The sequence below is a fragment of the Pelophylax lessonae genome, assembly GCF_965119305.1.
Source record: "Pelophylax lessonae genome assembly, chromosome: 12".
NCBI lineage: Eukaryota > Metazoa > Chordata > Amphibia > Anura > Ranidae > Pelophylax > Pelophylax lessonae.
The window spans coordinates 114,055,200-114,074,989 of record NC_138779.1 but is presented as its reverse complement, the minus strand read 5'-3'; the positions used below and the strand labels follow the sequence as shown (position 1 = coordinate 114,074,989).

Sequence of the window (19,790 nt, the reverse complement as noted above, 5' to 3'; positions counted from 1 at the left end):
GCACTATAAGTCCCAGCATAGTGGGCTGTCATTCCTCAGTCCCTCACAGCTGGGGGGAAAAACAACAGAGTTAAACATCTAAAGGACAACTCCAACCAAAACTACCAATAATGTACAGAGTCCATATGCTATATAATGTCACAGCCCTGCTACCCCTCACCTTCCACCTCGGGTGCTGTCATTGTGTAGGGCAAAGGGCTCCAGCTCCACCATGTTTGGCTTTGATGTTAGATATGCAGGACTGGCTCAGCTCCACTCTCTTCCCTAGCAACTGACTCTGGTGTCACAGGGGCCTCTCCTCCTCCCCCAGCCACCCAGGGGCCCTCTCCTTCTCCCCAGCCACCCAGGGGCCCTCTCCTTCTTCCCCAGCCACCCAAGGGCCCCTTTCCTTTTCCTACAGCCACCCAGGGGCCCTCTCCTTCTCCTCCAGCCACTCAGGGGCCCTCTCATTCTTCTCCTCCAGCCACCCAGGGGCCCTCTCCTTCTTCTCCTCCAGCCACCCAGGGTCCCTCTCCTTCTCCTCCTCCAGCCACCCAGGGTCCCTCTCCTTCTCCTTCTCCAGACACCCAGGGGCCCTCCCCTTCTCCTCCTCCAACCACCCAAGGGCCCTCTCCTTCTCCCCCAGCCACCCAGGGGCCCTCTCCTTCTCCCCCAGCCACCCAGGGGCCCTCTACTTCTCCCCTAGCCACCCAGGGGCCCTCTCCTTCTCCCCCAGCTACCCAAGGGCCATCTCCTTCTTGCCCAGCCAGCCAGGGGCCCTCTCCTTCTCCCCCCAGCCCCCCAGGGGCCCTCTCCCTCTCCCTCAGCCACCCAGGGGCCCTCTCCCCAAGGCACCCAGGGGCTCTCTCCTTCTACATCCACCCAGGGGCCCTTTTCTTCTTTTCCTCCAGCCACCCAGGGGCCCTCTCCTTCTACCCCAGCCACCCAGGGGCCCTCTTCTTCTACCCCAGCCACCTAGGGCCCCTCTCCTTCTGCCCCAGCCACCCAGGGTCCCTCTCCTTCTCCCCCTGCCACCCAGGGGTCCTCTCCTTCTCCCACAGCCACCCAGGGGACATCTCCTTCTCCCCCAGCCACCCAGGGGCCATCTCCTTCTCCCCAAGCCACCCAGGAGCCCTCTCCTTCTCCTTCAGCCACCCAGGGGCCCTCTCCTCCCTTAGACACCCAGGGGCCCTCTCCTCTTCCCCTAGCCACCCAGGGGCCCTCTCCTCTTCCCCTAGCCACCCAGGGCCCTCTCCTTTTCCCCTAGCCACCCAGGGACCCTCTCCTTTTCCCCTAGCCATCCAAGGACCCTCTCCTTCTCTTCCAGCCACCCTCTCCTCCCCCAGCCACCCAGGGCCTTCTTCTTCTCCTCCTCCTCCACCAACCATTCTAAGACTCTTCCAACTTCCCTGGGGCTACTCAGCCCCTTTGCGTAGTAGACACCACAAATCTATGACCAGCCTGCAGAGTGACAAGTCGGGCCTGGTTACCTGTATGTTCCTGGGCCAGGGCAGAGCTCTCCTCCCAGAACAACAACCGATGATAGAAGAGTGAGCTGACCGGGCAGTCACTTCCTACTGATGCAGGTACACGCCCACCGATTCCTTCACATCTTAGGATTACATGATCAGATGGCCAATCCCCAGGCAGAGAAGTGTCAGCGGACAACAGACACCTGGCAGCCACAGTGAAGGGACTGCAGCACCCTGCTGCAACTTTTATATCTGAGGATTTAAAACAATCTTTTACTTGGAAGATTTCCCTGACGGCGCCCTTCTAAATGTTGTCTCTCCGCCACTGGCCACGAGGCCCCTGTAGGTGCGAGGCCTTAGGGAAGCGCCTAATTTGCCTAATGAGAGAGCCGCCTATGTCTGGTGACACTGGGGATTAGTATGGCAGTAATCAGAAACACTGCTGCTGACTTACACTGGTTAGGTGGAACTGGGACTGGTTTGGTGACAATCAGGGATTGCTGGCTTACACTGGTGTGGTGACACTGCGTCTGGTGTTGTGGTGATTAAGGAGCATATGACTGATGTAGCAGTGACCAGGGATACTGTAACTTGTGTGGTGGTGATTAGGGAGCATATGACTGGTGTGGCAGTGATCAGGGACACTGTAACCAGGGCCGGCCTTACCATGGGTCCCGCTGGGCCCATTGGACCCAGGCAGAACTTTGAGAGGGGAAGCAAATCAATGCCCAAGAATTTTTTAGCAGTTTTGTGTGCCATCAGTTTGCGGCGCGTTACAGGTGGCATTTCTCCATCTCATACTGCCGCCCGCAGTGCAAACTGATGAGTGTGAGGAAGCAGAGCATCTCCTCCAGGGAACGTCCCTCGCATGATCTGTCGGGATTATTGGGGGTGATTAGAATAATAATAGGTAAAAAAATGGATTTAAAAAGCCATGTATATTTCATCTAATGCATATAAGATTCTGAATGGTGAAGCGTCCATCTTGTTTTAAGGTGAAGGAGAGTTCATATGTACTTGCTAAACAAAATGTCTCTTACAAGCTTACAAGAGAGAATAAAATTTCAACAGAGGTCTTTGTATTCTTTTTTTATCATAAATAAGGTAATACATTGAAATCTCATCAGATAAGGATCAATTAGCGAGACACCATACTAGTCTAGCTTGTAATCTTATCTGTATATAACAATGGACAAAACCCCAGTATACTCTAGCAGACATTTAAAATGAACTATATATAAGTTTTTATAGATACATTATTATGCGTGAGAAGACATTAGCCATAATTATGTCATTATATTATGTAAGGCATATACATATATATTTAGGAATGTTATATCACATTTCGGGTTTATATTCTTACAGTAGTAATCTTACTTGGAATTATTCTTTCTATTAAGTGTAAGAACATATGTATCTCGTCACTAATTACCTCATTTCAGAGAAGTTTGTATTTAAGTGTTCAAAGGTATCATAAATACCAGTCCTAGACTAAATGTCTGACAGCCTATGGCATGGTCAAATAATTAATGGACTTTCACTAGCCAACAGGTCAAAGATCATCAGATAAGAATAGTGGTAATTATTGTTAAACACTGAATTTAATAAACGGTACCATACTGCCCCCTTTTGGAGATGCTAATAAATGCAGTCTTGGGATTATTCAGATATTCCCATGTAGGAATATTATATTGTATTAAAAATATTATTATTGAAATGGCATTACTTGCCAAGGTGAATGATGGAGATACAGATGGACATTTATGTATGTACTGGGAGTATGGACAAAGTTTTATGTTGTGTTATATGATTAATCTTTAACATAGAGAAATCATCATTTAACTTTATTATCCAAGGCATAGGGTTAATTATTTAAAGAGGTGTGACTCTGACCTCACCAGTTAAGGTATATAATATCCCAACCAATGGGGATGATGTTTCATCCCTCTGGGTTTAACTTATGGTAATTTTTATAGCCCTTTGTTCATACCATATAAAAGAACAACCCAGATGAGAGAAGATACATCACATTACACATTACACTACTGACAACACACCTTACACTTACATCACACACACTACTACATCCATCTATAGACTCATCCAGACATACTCCATCTTGCTCCATAATTCATCTGAAACTTTGAGGGACGCCAAACGAAACTCCTCCCTCACTGGCATCCATCTTAGGACTCTGGTAACGACCATTTGAAGCTAGCCGCCATCTTAAGTGTGGTAAATATGCCTTGCTGTATTATTTGATTTTATTCAATATTGTTTATTCCTTCCTTATATGTTTTATATTGCATATTTAAGGGTAATAAGATTACAATCCCAGCCGTATAAACCATAGTAGATTTTTCTCTAAAAAGCTGATTTTTGTTTTTATACATTTTTATTAATATCAGATTTAGTGCATTATTTGCAATTTTAAGTCTTCCGTTTTGCATGGCTTATTCTCACTCCATCTGCAGTGGAATGACTTTCGGCCGTGTGATTCGCAGACAATTGTGGTCTGTTTATATAGAACACATATGGTTTATGCTATACCTGGAGAAATGGTAATCTTGCTTTCGTTTTGCTTTCACTTTGTTTCACTTTCATTATTGAGCTAAACATCACATTGCATTGATTGTTTGAAGTTAATATTTTTTCTGTAGAGTTATCTTTTTGTGTCACTTCCTGTTTGATCATATATTGTGATTACGTGTCTGGTGAATAAATATTTTATATATATTCCATACTGTAGACTGTACTCACTAAGATTGGTATATGCTTTTAAAAAGAAATTAATCAATTAAAAATAATTCACTACATATTGATTTGTGGAAATAGGTGAAGATTCTCCTTTCTCATAGATCTTTGCTTATTGACATAAATAGACACTGTTATATCAGAGCAGTATAAATATTCTGACATAATGAAGTACGAGCGCAAGATATTATTATTAAATATTCTTACAGATGGTGGGGTGTGCAATGGCATCAGACAACAGCGCACTCCATCTCAGGCAGGGCAGGCTGGGTCTTCTAGGGCAGTGATGGCGAACCTTGGCACCCCAGATGTTTTGAAACTACATTTCCCATGATGCTCATGCACTCTGCAGTGTAGTTGAGCATCATGGGAAATGTAGTTCCAAAACATCTGGGGTGCCATGGTTCACCATTGCTCTAGAGCGATGGCCGCAGCAGACACAGGAGTGACAGAAGGAATGAGGACAGACAGTGGGTGTTTGGTGGACCAGTCAGGTGGTGAGTTATGGAAGAAGATAACAGTATATATAAAATTTTCTAAATGTTATATTTAAACATAAAGTTATTTACTGTTATTACTGTTTTTTTTTTTACCTATAGCCCACAAAGCAGCCCCTTAAACCCCCCTCCCCCCAACAAAGCAGCCCCCTAACCCCCCCCCCCCCCCCAAACAATGAATGTAAATCTGACTTCCTGATAAGTTACATTTTAGTTTTAATTATCATGTTATAAAATAATAGATGTGGGGACCTTTTGGTGGGCGTGTTTTTTTTTTTTTTATGGGGCGGGGGGCAGCATTTTATTCTTGGATCCAGGCGGCACAATGTCTTGGCCAGCCTTGACTGTAACTGATGTGGTGGTGATTAGGGACAATATGACTAGTGTGGCGGTGATAAGGGACATGACTGATGTGGCAGTGATCAAGGAGACTTGGATTGGTGTGGCAGTAATTAGCCATACTGTAACTGGTGTTTCAGGGATCAGGGATACTGTAACTGGCATGGCGGTGATCAGAAACAATATGACTGGTGTGGCAGTGATCAGGGACACTGTGAGTGGGTGGGGGTGATTGGGGACAATGGCTGGTGTGGCGGTGATTAGAGACACTGACTGGCAGCACTGGTCTGGTGACACAGTACTGCTGTGGCAGTGATAAGAAGTTATGGCTAGGACACCTGCCTGTACACGCACATGAACTTTTATGGCATCCCAGTCTTAGTCTGTAGGGTTCAATATTGAGTTGGCCCACCCTTTGGAGCTATAACAGTTTCAACCCTTCTGAGAAGGCTGTCCACTAGGGTTTAGGAGTGTGGTTATGGGAATGTTTGACCATTCTTCCAGAAGAGCATTTGCTAGGTCAGGCACTGATGTTGGAGAAAAGGCCTCGCTCGCAGTCTCCGCTCTAATTCATCCCAAAGGTGTTTTATTGACTTGAGATCAGGACTCTGTGCAGGCCGATCAAGTTCCTCCACCCCAACTGGCTGTTCCGTGTCTTTATGGAAACCAAACGTTTCTGACAGTACTTAACTTCATTCCTGCAGTTGCTGAGTACTATTGTAATAAGCAGTAATTGGCTAGAGCTATACAGGGAGGCGGTGCTTGTCCCTGCAAAATGCAATCACTGTGACCAATCACAGAGATCACAATAGTTCTCAATGGCTGTATGAGAGGCAGCTCTGTTTACTACTGGACATGTGAATGCTGTGATTGGTCGCAGGGATCACATGGTACTAGGGCAGAGCACCGCCACTCGATACTCACATCAGTGATCCGCTGTGTCCTCTGGATGCATGCCGATGTTAGATGCCAATGGGGGGGGGGCACACGAGGCACGGGTCTTGGAGGGCATATGGGTACTTGTCCCAAGATTGACGCTTGTCCTGCCCAGCTTTTTATATGCAGTGGCTGGACAGGAAGCCGTTAAGGACCTCTCCTGGCATGACCATTTTTGGTCCATGATATCACCAGCTTGTTGATGTTTGCCAATTTGGTTACATTTTAAAACAAGATAGCGGGTGGCCAGCTGGAAGCTTCGTTTGGTGGTGGTAGTATTACCGCCACTATGTCAATAAATTCCAGCTGTGTCAGCTGGAGGTTCAGGTGAGCAGACAAACTGTCCAGATCTGGCCGTTAGGTTTGCGCCTTCGACAAACTGCAAACAGTTTGTGTGTGAGCCAAACTTATAGTTGACCTGAACCTGAAGCTCACCCCTAGTGACAACCTTGCAAACCCATTAATACAGTACAGTGAGTGAGGGTTGTTTTGTGGTGCTTTACTGAAACCAGTTGCTTTTCTATTAAATTTACTTGGCTTTTTATTGACCTGTATAGAGCCACATGAATTCCCTCCATCAAATTAATACACTGCATAATTTCATGGCCGCTGTACAATGGAATGCCACCTGCCTCACCAGTAATGTCACATTTTTCTAGAATATAGCGCTATCACTTTTAGCCAATTAACGAGTTGTAGCTTTGTACTGTGGAGGCTTCCTAGTAAAGAAGGCTTAGAAAGCAGCAGCCTTGATCCGCCTCAACCATCACCCCCCCCCCCCTTATTTCTCCTGGGACAGGAGGTGCTCTTCTACTCTGCAACAAATAATGATACATAGAGCAGAATAATAAAGACAAGGCACACGGAAACTGCCTAGTGCTCCTCTTATCCCTACAAGAAATGAAAACACATTACTATAGTACAAGAGGGAGACTACAGCAACCTTTCATGAAAGAAAAAGAGCAATTCTATCTATCTGACTATCTATCCACTCATCTATTCATTTATTTAACGTCTATCCCATCTATTATCTATCTATCTATCTATCTATCTATCTATCTATCTATCTATCTATCTATCTATCTATCTATCTATCTATCTATCTATCTATCTATCTATCTATCTGTCTGTCTGTCTGTCTGTCTGTCTGTCTGTCTATCTGTCTATCTATCTATCTATCTATCTATCTATCTATCTATCTATCTATCTATCTATCTATCTATCTATCTATCATCTATCTATCTATCCATTCACTCATCTATTCATTTAACATCTATTCCCATCTATTATCTATCTATCCATTTATCTATTTGTTTATTTATTATCTTCCCCACCTAATATCTATCTATCTATCTATCTATCTATCTATCTATCTATCTATCTATCTATCTATCTATCTATCTATCTATCTATCTATCTATCTATCTATCTATCTATCTATCTATCTATCTATCTATTATCTAAACCATCTATCTATCTATCTATCTATCTATCTATCTATCTATCTATCTATCTATCTATCTATCTATCTATCTATCTATCATCTATCTATCTATCTATCTATCTATCTATCTATCTATCTATCTATCTATCTATCTATCTATCTATCTATCTATCTATCTATCATCTAAATTATCTATCTATCTATCTATCTATCTATCTATCTATCTATCTATCTATCTATCTATCTATCTATCTATCTATCTATCTATCTATCTATCTATCTATCTATCTATCTATCTATCTATCTATCTATCTATCTATCTATCTATCTATCTATCTATCCAATCTATCAATCCTTTTACATATCTATCTATCTATCTATCTATCTATCTATCTATCTATCTATCTATCTATCTATCTATCTATCTATCTATCTATCTATCTATCTATCTATCTATCTATCTATCCATCCACTCATCTATTCATTTAACATCTGTCCCATCTATTATCTATCTATCCATTTATCTATTTGTTTATCTATCTATCTATCTATCTATCTATCTATCTATCTATCTATCTATCTATCTATCTATCTATCTATCTATCTATCTATCTATCTATCTATCTATCCATCCACTCATCTATTCATTTAACATCTGTCCCATCTATTATCTATCTATCCATTTATCTATTTGTTTATCTATCTATCTATCTATCTATCTATCTATCTATCTATCTATCTATCTATCTATCTATCTATCTATCTATCTATCTATCTATCTATCTATCTATCTATCTATCTATCTATCTATCTATCTATCTATCTATCAGGCTTATCTGTTGAATGTCTTAGGTCAGTAAGGAATCTCTCAGCACTGGTTGTGTTCTCCTCTCCTGTGATGAGTATGGATGGACACTGAGCCCAGGCTGACACTGATGAGCAGTGATTGGGGTGACACAGTGTTGATGTGGGATCCCAGCGTCCAGCGATCCCCGGGGAGAGAAGTGAGAAGGGAAGTAGAGATAAAAGTGGAGGAAAATGGAGCAGGAATGAAGGAGCGGCGATGAGATGAGATGTGGTGGTGATGATGGTGATGGAGCAGGGAAGAGGCAGCGTAGAAATCTCCTATGTATTATGTAAGGACAGAGAAGAGGGTGAATGGAATGTATTCGGAGAGGGGAGGGTGCGGAGCCTGCGAGGTACGGATCCAGGGAGTGAACGGGGAGAAGAGAAGGAATGAATAAGGAGGAGCGAAGGAAAGAAAATCAAAGCGGGAGGTTTATTGTAGAGAGATCGGTGCGGCAGTCATAGCCGGGCTGAGAGTTCAGGAGGGAGCAGGGGAGTTCTGACGAGGAATCCCGCTGATGACCACAGACTGCTCAGGAGACGCTCATTCCTGGGATCGCTTCTTTCCTCTCAACCTCTTTTTGTGTTGATGAGGATCTAGCTGTCATCCAGCCACCGTGCGATGAAGGGATAACCAGCAGCAGAATGCCGGAATTCATTTGGAGATCTGTGCTAATCCTTCAGGCGAGCACTGCAATCTACACAGCAGGTAAGTCATAGCATGCTGGGCTACCTACCACCCTGCACACAGCTGGGACTGAGGCTAACTCTTCCTATGCCAGGCAGCTGTCTGTCAGTTATCCAGGTGATGGTATAGCTGCTCATCCAAGTGCTCTTGTCCTTTAATAGTGGAGACGTTTCACAGCTCATCCAAGTAGCTTCTTCAGCTGGAACTGTATGGACAAGGCTGGGGATGAAAGGACTTCTTTCACACTGCCCAAGTTTAAAGCTCAACTCTGTGAAAAAGTAAAAAAATGTCTCTTGTGCTAGGGCTATCCACACTCTACAAGGGTTAAATGTTCATTTAGGTCTAGGAGATGGCAACCCACACACTGCAAGGGTTAAATGCTCAATTGGGTCTAGGAGATGGCAACTCATACACTGTAAGGGTTAAATGCTCAATTGGGTCTAGGAGATATCAACCTACACACTGCAAGGGTTAAATGCTCACTTGGGTCTAGGAGATGGCAACCCACACACTGCAAGGGTTAAATGCTCACTTGGGTCTAGGAGAGGGCAACCCACACACTGCAAGGGTTAAATGCTCATTTAGGTCTAGGAGATGGCAACCCACACACTGCAAGGGTTAAATGCTCATTTAGGTCTAGGAGATGGCAACCCACACACTGCAAGGGTTAAATGGTCAATTGGGTCTAGGAGATGGCAACCCACACACTGCAAGGGTTAAATGGTCAATTGGGTCTAGGAGATGGCAACCCACACACTGCAAGGGTTAAATGGTCAATTGGGTCTAGGAGATGGCAACCCACACACTGCAAGGGTTAAATGGTCAATTGGGTCTAGGAGATGGCAACCCACACACTGCAAGGGTTAAATGGTCAATTGGGTCTAGGAGATGGCAACCCACACACTGCAAGGGTTAAATGGTCAATTGGGTCTAGGAGATGGCAACCCATACACTGCAAGGGTTAAATGCTCAATTGGGTCTAGGAGATGGCAACCCACACACTGCAAGGGTTAAATGCTCATTTAGGTCTTGGAGATGGCAAATTAATTTTACAATTTTACTAGATTATTTGCTCCCCCCCAGTAGACACCTATGCTCCATCAGCGTCCTCACATCCAGTGTAGGGCTATGGGCTCCGCACCGGTCTTGATGACGTCAGAATACATTTGCCCACCTTGATCATAGGGTAGAAGAGGTTGCGGGGATCGGTCTTGTAGCTCAGAGGGGTTTTTGGTACCCTAAATTTAGGCAAGCATTTACCATTGAATGTGGGACAGCCCCATTGCAAGGGTAGATTTCTACTTTCTCCGGGGTTAAGCTTTAACTTTTGTTAAAATGTGGACAGAGATTGGCTAAAATGACATGATGGATGAAAAACATTGGCATTGGATAGGAGTAAAGTTCTGCAGTTCTGTTTAAAGGGTCATTCCTCCTTCACACAGATTTTAGGCTATAGGCGATCTATAGTGGAATCTACATGGAATCTGTTATCTTTAAGGGGCTTGGTTGAGGAGACCTAAAGACTCGTTGTAATTGTTTTATTTATTACATTATATTTTAAAGTTCTGTTTCTGACAAATTGGAGTCTCATTTCTTTTCCTGCAAAGCTCACAAAAAAGAGAATAGGACAGATGGAGCAAAAAGCTCTTGTAATATGAAATAACCAGACAGGAGACAATCAGTGGTCTGCCAATGGAACCCCAGAATGATGAAAGAAGCTTGAAGGTGATTCAAGAGAAATAGCTGATGCATATATTACTAACTGAATGTGTGACCGATAGTGCAAATCAGGCTGAGCTATGATGACAACAGCGGTCCCTCTCACAATGGGAATGACAAAAGAATGAATAAAGTCCAGAGCAGCTGTCTGTTCTATGATGAGCTCTTTTGCTAGTAAAGTCGTTGGATTTCTGTCAGTTCGGTGACAAAGTAACCGGTGTCACTCTCCAGCATAATGCCTGTCAAATCCCATGTGGCACTAATAGTAATCCAATCTCTCTGGCAGGATGGATGCTCATATGACTTTCCATTTCAAAGCTGCTTTTCCATCCCAAAACGCTCTAAAGTTCTGTGAAAATGTCAGTCAACGTTTTTCTCCTATTTTGGAGGAATGGTGACACTTACCTAAATTGTTTTAAGTCATTTTGGCTTTGGCGTTGCAAGAGTGGTCATGATGTGCAAGCTGTAACTCATAGCAGCCATTCAGATTTGAATGTACACTAGGAAGATAAAAAAAAAAAAAAAAAAAAAAATATATATATATATTTATAGATGTGTGTGTGTGTATATATATATATATATAGATGTATATATATATATATATATATATATATATATATATATATATATATATATATATATATATATATATAGATATAGATATAGATAGATATAGATGTGTCTATATATATATATATATATATATATATATATATATATATATATGGATGTATATATATAGATGTGTCTATATATATATATATATATATATATATATATATGTATATAAATATATATATATATATATATAATTGGTTTATTACACTTCGCCAATTATTTCAATTTTTACATAAGCCACATTGTGATAAAAAAAAAAAAAAGTTATGAAAGAATAACTTTACATGTAAGGCAGGGCGCTAAAAAAAAAAAAAAAGCTTTACTACCTAATTTATCACTTTTGCTTGTGCAGGGTTTAAATGCGTCAGTTCCACCCAACAGTTAGTATTTTCATTAACTTATTATTTTTTTCTACAGCTGCGTATAGTTTATGTACATTGGATGTTTGTACAGATTCCATACACGCCTATGAGGGTTTTAATTAGAATACCTGTGCATTATAATGGACATGATATAAAAAGAAAAACAGGACATTTCCTACAGGCCATAATGGATACTTCAAGAGTCCAAATTATCCCTATTGTGCGCGGGAGGGAGTTGTACATTATAGGGACATTACATTATAAGCAACAAGCATGGTTCAGAGTTCTCTTTTAATGTGCTGCAGAAGATTTAAATGAATACAATAAGTATATAATGTTATAAAATGTGTAATAATTATACTCCGCATTGTATTTTAGTGGCTGTATTCCAATGCCAGACTCAAATGCATAAAAATACAGCTGAGCTTGTAAGACAGAATCCAGCAGATTAAGCTGTTCATAATAAATGTATATATGGTGTATAGTACATCATTCAAAGAATTGGATTTTCCTACTATGAAATGAGCACAGCACTAGAACCCCATACGATGCAATGCAATGTAATGTACAGTTAAAAGGCAGCGTGCTGGAGGAAACTCCAGGCAGGTTATACATCCCAAGGGATGCATAATAGGGATGCTCACAATTACCACTTCCATGCTGCAGGCTAAATTTGTTGGCAAGACACCATGATCAGAAACTTCTGAGACACTTGTGATCAACCTTTATTAAAATGAGGCCCCCACTGATTATTAAGCCTATAAAGCGAGACAGTGCAGGAAGCAATGATGAGACGCAGTGTCATATATATAATGCAGCTCCATTGTTCTATAATAGACTCCATTAGGAGATCAGTTCCTACATCTGGTTGATTTAGTTTGCAACACTTGGAAATCATCAATGCTTTTTACACCATCCCATTGTATAAGCAGGAAAGTGTCATTTTTCCCTAGGACACCCAGTCATTATTCTAAAAATTGTTTCTGGAACCACATATTGGCAGTGGGTTATTTTTCTGCATTTTGTTCTAGCACAAAAACATGTCAAAATTCAACGCTGCAAAAATATCTCTAGTATTTGCACTATCCCCATCTGTTAATGTATCCCCAGCTCTTAACTCTCTTCCAGGCTAAACCCTCAAACTTAAGCTGGTCATAATTTGTTAAAGTGGAGATAAACTCGACTTTTGAACTTGGACATACAGGTACAGTGAATATCTCCTAAACTTGCACAGTTTATGAGATATTCACAAGTGACATCACCAGCGCATGTGCTCTTAAGGGACGGTATACCCATGCTGTACTTTCAGAGCTCCGCGTCAGAGTAGAGGGCTCCCATGCGCATGCGCGGGAGTGACGTCATTGCGGCTCTGGCCATTCACACAGCTGGATCTTGCAAAAGACCGGGGGAAGATGGCAGCACTGTGTATCTGTGACAGCACTGTGCGTAAGGGATCTGCTTTACAGGTAAATAGTATGCAGTGCATATTAGTACATTATGACTTACCCGTGCAGGGGGGCCCACTTCATTTTTGTTTCAGTTGCAGTTTACTACCGCTTTAAAGATCGCTTTCCCCGATCCGCAACTTCCCCAATCTATGCTGAACCACTGGATGGATGAATTTCTTCCTACCCGCCATTGCACTTTGATAGCCAGCACCCGCAGCTGTCAGAATACCTGAAATGATTGGCTGCAGTCACAGTTCAGCTGACCTTTTTCCACCCCCAGCTCCTTCAATTTCTCAATTGTTGGCGGCCACAGGACCCCCCATGGCTTGAATTTCAGCCAATTAACAGGAATCAGTGAAAATATAAGCTTTAATCACCCAAAAGAGAAAATTCCGCTGCCTGCCTCTTCCTCCCCTCCTCTAAGTTTTGACACTTCTTTTTTTTTGGGTGGAGCTGGTACTTGGTTTGGACAGGTACACTTCCAGTCAAATCGATGTGGTGATCTGAGCAGAAGTTTGCTCCCCAACCCCCGGCGCCTGCACCCGAAGACGGCCAAAGAGCTGGCTAGGGTGAGGACAGCACTGGATTCCTGTACAGGTAAGTGTCCTATTATTAAAAGTCAGTATGTGTAGCTGCTGACTTTTCATTTTTTGTTTTCAGGGTGAAGAACTGCTTTAAGAAACTCCCAAAAAAAAAAAAAAAGCACTCTTCGTAAGAATAATGGTGATACTTACCTGTCCGAACACAGTGCTTCTCTTGGAAAGTTAATCAGGCTGAAGAATTTTGCTGTACTTCCCTCCTGTACACTACCACCACCCTCTGGCCACCATGTCTTTACTGTGTCCCGCACTGACATAGCAGTCGTTTGAGGGTTTTTTCCTGTCCATTCATTTCTAAGATTTACACAGCCATGTCGTAGAGAACACCTAGTCCACCTGGTACTATTTAAAGAAGAATTCCAGATTTAATTCAGTTTTAGTTCACTTCGGTTTAGCTGCCCAAACCAACTATTTCCATTGGAGAATGATGCGGCCACTAATGCCTCGTTTCCACTGAGCGTAATGGTTCAGGTCGGTACAGTTTGGAAGCGTTAGAATGGTCCAGCCTATTCAGGTGAGCGTTTCCACTGCAAGTCGGACCGCCAAGGGCCATGTGGGGTTTACACCAAATGCCTTTTGACGTGAGCATTGAGGTTTTCCTGTCTGCCAATCAGTGGAATGTATCGTGTGACGCCAGTAGCTCCGCCCTAACCGTACCGTACCATTTCCTATGGCCCTACATCTGAAGCAGGACCAGGAATGGTGCTGTTTGGTTTGGTTGTATGGGCCACTTTCACAATGGAAACACCGAAAATAGCATACCGAACTGACCCAAACCGATCCGCTCAGTGGAAACGAGGCATAAGTGTCCTGTGATGGACTGTAGTAGCATCAGCTACATACACTAAGCAACTTTGTGTTCCTGCAACAGTACGGATAACTTCCCATCTGCTGCCAGAATAAAAGGTAGTAGGGCTAAGTACTACTTCACCATTTAGGAGAAGTCTTGTATTTTCATCAATGAATACAAAGCTTCATCTCAGTGCTGGGACAAGGTCATCTAGAGCCCAGGCGAACATGCCAAATTGCCTCTCCAAAAAAATCAAGCACTAATGTGCATGCTCATCCCCTAAACCTAAATCCCTCCTTCTCCATTACCTGCTGGAATCCCTCCTCCCAGCACAAATATTTGCCCCCATCTCCCCCAGCTCAAATCCTCTCTCTTTCTATGTCCCCAGCACAAATCCCCCCCCCCCCAAAAAAAAAAACAAGTTCCCCCTCCTCGCACAAACATTCTACCCCTTAAATTTCCCCCTCCAAGCACAAATCCTCTCCCCTCCCCTCCCACTCCAAATCCCCACTTCCAGCACACATTCCCTATCCTAGCACATATCCTCCTCACAAATTTCCAATTTCTAGCACAAATACATAGCCCTCAGTCATCCCTACTAGCACAAACCCCCCTCCTTCAACAAAAATAATAATAATAATAATAATATTTCCCCTCTACCATTTTACTTTTATAGCACAAAACCCCCAAACCCACCCTCCTAGCACAAATCACCATTCCTAGCTCACCACCATAAATTTGCCCTCCTAGGACAATTCTTACCCTCTGACACTCCCCAAATTCCCCTTCTCAACACAAATCCCCTCCCCCCAATCTCCATGCGGTGCCCTCCCCCCACCTCACACGGTACCATAGTGCCCAGGGCAGCCGCCCCTCCTGCCCATCCCTTGTCCTAGCCCTGCTTCCTCTGATTGGCTGAGGTGGAAAGATGTGCAGATGACATCACAGTTTTCCCTTCAGCCATTTAGAGGGAGCCTTGTATTCATTGAAAATATAAGGCCTCACCTGAAGGGCAGAGAAACATCGCAGCCACATCCTTCTGCAATAGAAACTATTTAAAGTGATCATAAATACGGAATTCTACTTTAAATTAAATACGAGCAGGGAATCTGTTTTAGGAGTTTGGGAGAAACACTGCCTGCTGCAGCAATGTTCCCCCAATCAGAAGAGATACTGTATCTATATTGTAATTATAAGGCTTAAACAACTAGTCTGAGAGTATTGTTAAGAAAGCCTTCTGGACCGTCTGCACCGCCACCTCCTACTGACTCGTTTATCATTACAGCATTTCAGTATCATGAAGAAAACTCTCAAATGATTTGCATTGCATTCTGATAATGGCACGTTTACTGGCTGCCTTTATCCTAATGAGTACCAGGTAGTGATAGGGTCTCTTTAAGCAGCACAACTTGGTCACCACCCTGCCCCCAGCATATGATTGGACAGTAAAGGAGATGCAGCCGACTGATGAGCTCATCCCTCTGCTCCCACCTCCTGTCTGCATGTTCCATGTGATCACATGTGCATGCAATACACCTGATTGGCTCAAGTCTGCTCCCCCCTCTCCCAGTAAGGCCCCTTTCACACGGGCTTTCTGGTCAGGTCCCCCTGTCAGTTTTTTAGGCGGACCCGATCGGATGCTCCATGCACCCCTATGGAACAGTGGATGTCAGTGGTGACATCTCCGCTGACACCCGCTACTATCCGATCCTGTCTGTGAAATCCAGACAGATGGAAACCCTATTTTCCATCCGTCTGGAGGATCGGATTGGATAGGTTCAGATGAGAACAGACAGGCAGTCCATTTTCATCCAATCTCCCATAGAGGAGTAAAGTAAGCGGAGGCGGACCTGTCATCCGCCTGCTCAGCGGGGATCGGTGGATCGATCCCCACTGAGAAAAATGGAGTCCGCTGGGCAGTAAGCCTGTGTGAAAGGATCCTAAAACTTCTGTTAGCAAAGGGAATGCAAAGTTAAATTGAGATACTTACGCTAGCTGTTTTTTAAAAAAAAAACATTGAAATCATTTTAAAAGAACACCATTGGTGTGTTTAATATTTGCCTGGAATTCCCCAATAACCCCCTACCCTAAAAGTCTTCTCCTGTGATCAAAACTAACCTAATCCTTGGGCTAAGTTTACACTAGCTTAAAAAACAGACGTTTCATGAGCATTTTTGAAGCTCCAGAAACAGCATTTTAAATGGTGTGCATTGCAGCACCCAGTGTTATTCACATGGTAGCAATAGCGTCGCGTTGCGTCACATTAACATTGAACATGTGTCATTTGCAAAGTTTTGCCGCCCATCAAATGCTTCCAGTGATGTCAATGTAAACACACTGCAAACGCATCACAAATACCCCAATGGTGTTTACAGTGCATTTGAGATGTGATTAAAAAGCATTTTGAGCCTAGATGATAAAAGAATAAAATTTAAAAAAAAAAAACACAACAGAGTCTGGCAATTTCTTTTTAATGCAAAGCAAACACATAAAAAATGCACCAATAATGCATCAAGTGCGTTAATGTGCACTTCAGTATCTGTGCACATCTAAATGTGCCCTAGATTTGTACTTTAACTCAAAATATTTTTTTTGAATGTGTTTTATCTTCCAGTGTAAACTTTTGGTAAAGCTGAATTTAAAGGCAGATATAAAAGATACACATAAATGCAGTTCTACTAAAAAAAGATATTTATACTCACCTGGGTGGATGCAGCATCAATCCCTTTGTGATAGCGATCAGAGCGATCAAAGTTGACAGATCAACCAGTTTTCCCCTCTGTTCTGAGCAGAGAGCCAGTGACTGAAGTCACTGGCTCTCTGCTCTGCCCCTCTAGTGCTTACTAGAGTGCTGAGCTGGGGAGGGGGCGGGAGCAGCTGCCAATGTGTCCCAGCAGTGCGCCTGAGAGGCTGAGCCAGCTGGGGAGGGGGCGGGAGCAGCTGCCTTTGTGTCCCAGCAGTGCGCCTGAGAGGCTGAGCCAGCTGCCGGTCCAGGGATCTAGGTGGATCCTAAATGTAAAGTCTGTATTGATTCAAAGCCTGGACCGCCTGATTGATATCAGCTGACAGCGGGCTGTATCCCGCTTTCAGCTGAAAATGGGTCACAGAAGTGCAGAATGTACTCCACTCCTGTGATCCATTGGAGATGTAAGGCCAAAAAAGCTTCATTTGACTTGGTATTAACCTCCTGCAGTTCCTGTACAGCACCACACAGAGTGGGAAACGCTGAGGCAACACAAGGAGCCAATTAGTTGTGCTGCAGTGCATGTTGATAGGAGGAGAGAGCAAAATGACAGGGAAACTTAAAATCACTGTAGTAATCATTGTTACTACAATGATAGCTGCAATGTTCTGGGTCCTGTGCAAGCAGCTTCCCCTCTGCACCCTGACCACAGGGAATCACTTACACGGCACTACTGCTGTTCATAGAAGGCATGGATTTTTTTTCAATTAATAGAAGGCATTCTTTGATTAAACAAGGTGGGGATTGTGACATTACTGCCCCTCCCCTCTACTTCCTACAATCAGGGAGTGCCTTGTAATATTAAAAAAAAAATACAAGGCATGCTATGACTAGCAAGCGACCCCTTGTGGTCAGCATGCATACTCCATGCCTGGATTTCCACTTTAAAGCAGAGTTTCACCCATTTTTTAAACTTCCTCTGATTATAATGCCCATCCAAAGTGCAGTGGTAAATAGATATTATCAAATTTTTTATTATTATAAATGCCTTATTTTATTGCAATTTGCCAGCACTTCCAGTCCCGCCCACCCAGGTGATTACGTCATCAGGTGATTCCCTTGGACTCCGGGGATATAGAGCATAATCTATCCCAGGAGTCTTCAGGTAGCCTATTAGTGAAACCTTACGGTATTTCAAAACAGGAAATGACGCAATCGAGAGGAGTCAGGCGCTGGGTTCTCTGTTGATTGACAGGTTGCCATAACAGGGCGGGAACTTCCACCGCCGCTGCCATTGCTATGGCAACCTGTAATCAACAAAGTATGCCATGCAGTGTCAGTACTGCACAGGCATGAGATCGGGAGGTGCATGCTGGGTAGCCAGCTGCACCGAATCCCGGAAATACAAAGGAGCGGGCTTCAGATGCCCACATCCATCCTCGATGGCCCCTGCCTGCTTTCAAAATCAAGTAAGAGATTACTTAGTCATAAGTAAAAACTATGAGGACAGTTATCACAATATTCAAACTACATAGTACAAACACTAAGATTAACAGAGGCGGTTTTATCAAAAAATTGCTTAGGAGATTGTATCTATGCCAGAATCTACCTGTCCCACATTTGGTGGTAAAAACTATTGATCATTTTTTTTTGGTAATGACCAACAGATTGTACAACCTGGACCAGTTATATACGCATACTCTACAATCTATAATGAGAAATGTACTTTTAAAAGTGTTTTTTGATTGGATATTTTATGTGAACACATCTTAAGGTGTGAATGACTCTATTGGTAGATCAACACCATGGAGGAAGATTGAAATCTTTCCATAGTAGATAGTGCATTGATCTACCGTGCTTCATATTTAATGAAAGTGTACAAATGCATAAAGAAGACAACCTCACATGAATAAATAATAAACAAGTCATAATTACAATTTCAGATCTTTAATTGTCAACTTCTTGAAATAGATGTAGCTACTAATCCATATATTTACTTTTGTGACTTTTTATTTTCTTTTGAAAAACTTTTATTTGAAATTAATGATTAATTTGTAGTTTACTATTTTGTAATTAAAGCTGTTAATCACAGCTATGCCTAGTTAAAAATATAATTATATTCCATTTACAGCAAATGGTGTTGCATTTATTTATGTAAAATGTTATCATTGCTTAGGTTAGACATTCTTTTGCACCAGGTCTGATGAATATGAAAAGACATTGGGCCTTATTTACCATTTCTTATTTACCATACTATTTACCATTTCTGTTATATTGACATAGGCGGGCACACAGGGTGTGCTGGGTTTGCTGGGTGTGCAGATTCCCTCTGCTTCTGTCTCCCCATGCAGTGCTGCCAGCTCCCCCCCTCCCCTCTCATTAGTGGGGAAGGGACTGGTAAATATTTCATTAACTGGCCCCTTTTCTGAATGAATACAGTGAGTGACCTGAACCGATTACTCCTGTCTTCATTCTTAACTGAAGCATAGTAAACTATGTTGCTGCAGTCTGCAGAGAAAGAGACTGGGGAATCTCTGTCCTTTCTTTCTTTCTCTGTCTCAAAAGTGAGACATCCGGGGTCTGTTTAGACCCTTGATATTTCACCAAAGCCCCATA

At 42.8% G+C, this 19,790-nt stretch overlaps 1 protein-coding gene across 1 annotated transcript in view; it reads left to right on the top strand.

Moving 5' to 3' along the window:
* Nucleotides 1–8,582: 8,582 nt before the first annotated feature.
* LOC309567861 (carbonic anhydrase-related protein 10-like) overlaps nucleotides 8,583–19,790 on the top strand; it is a 756,243-nt gene continuing 745,035 nt past the window's right edge. Inside the window, exon 1 of the mRNA XM_082273365.1 lies at nucleotides 8,583–8,976. Within this exon, the coding sequence (XP_082129491.1) occupies nucleotides 8,913–8,976 (64 nt within the window). The 5' untranslated portion in view covers nucleotides 8,583–8,912. The remainder of the gene's footprint in view (nucleotides 8,977–19,790) is intronic.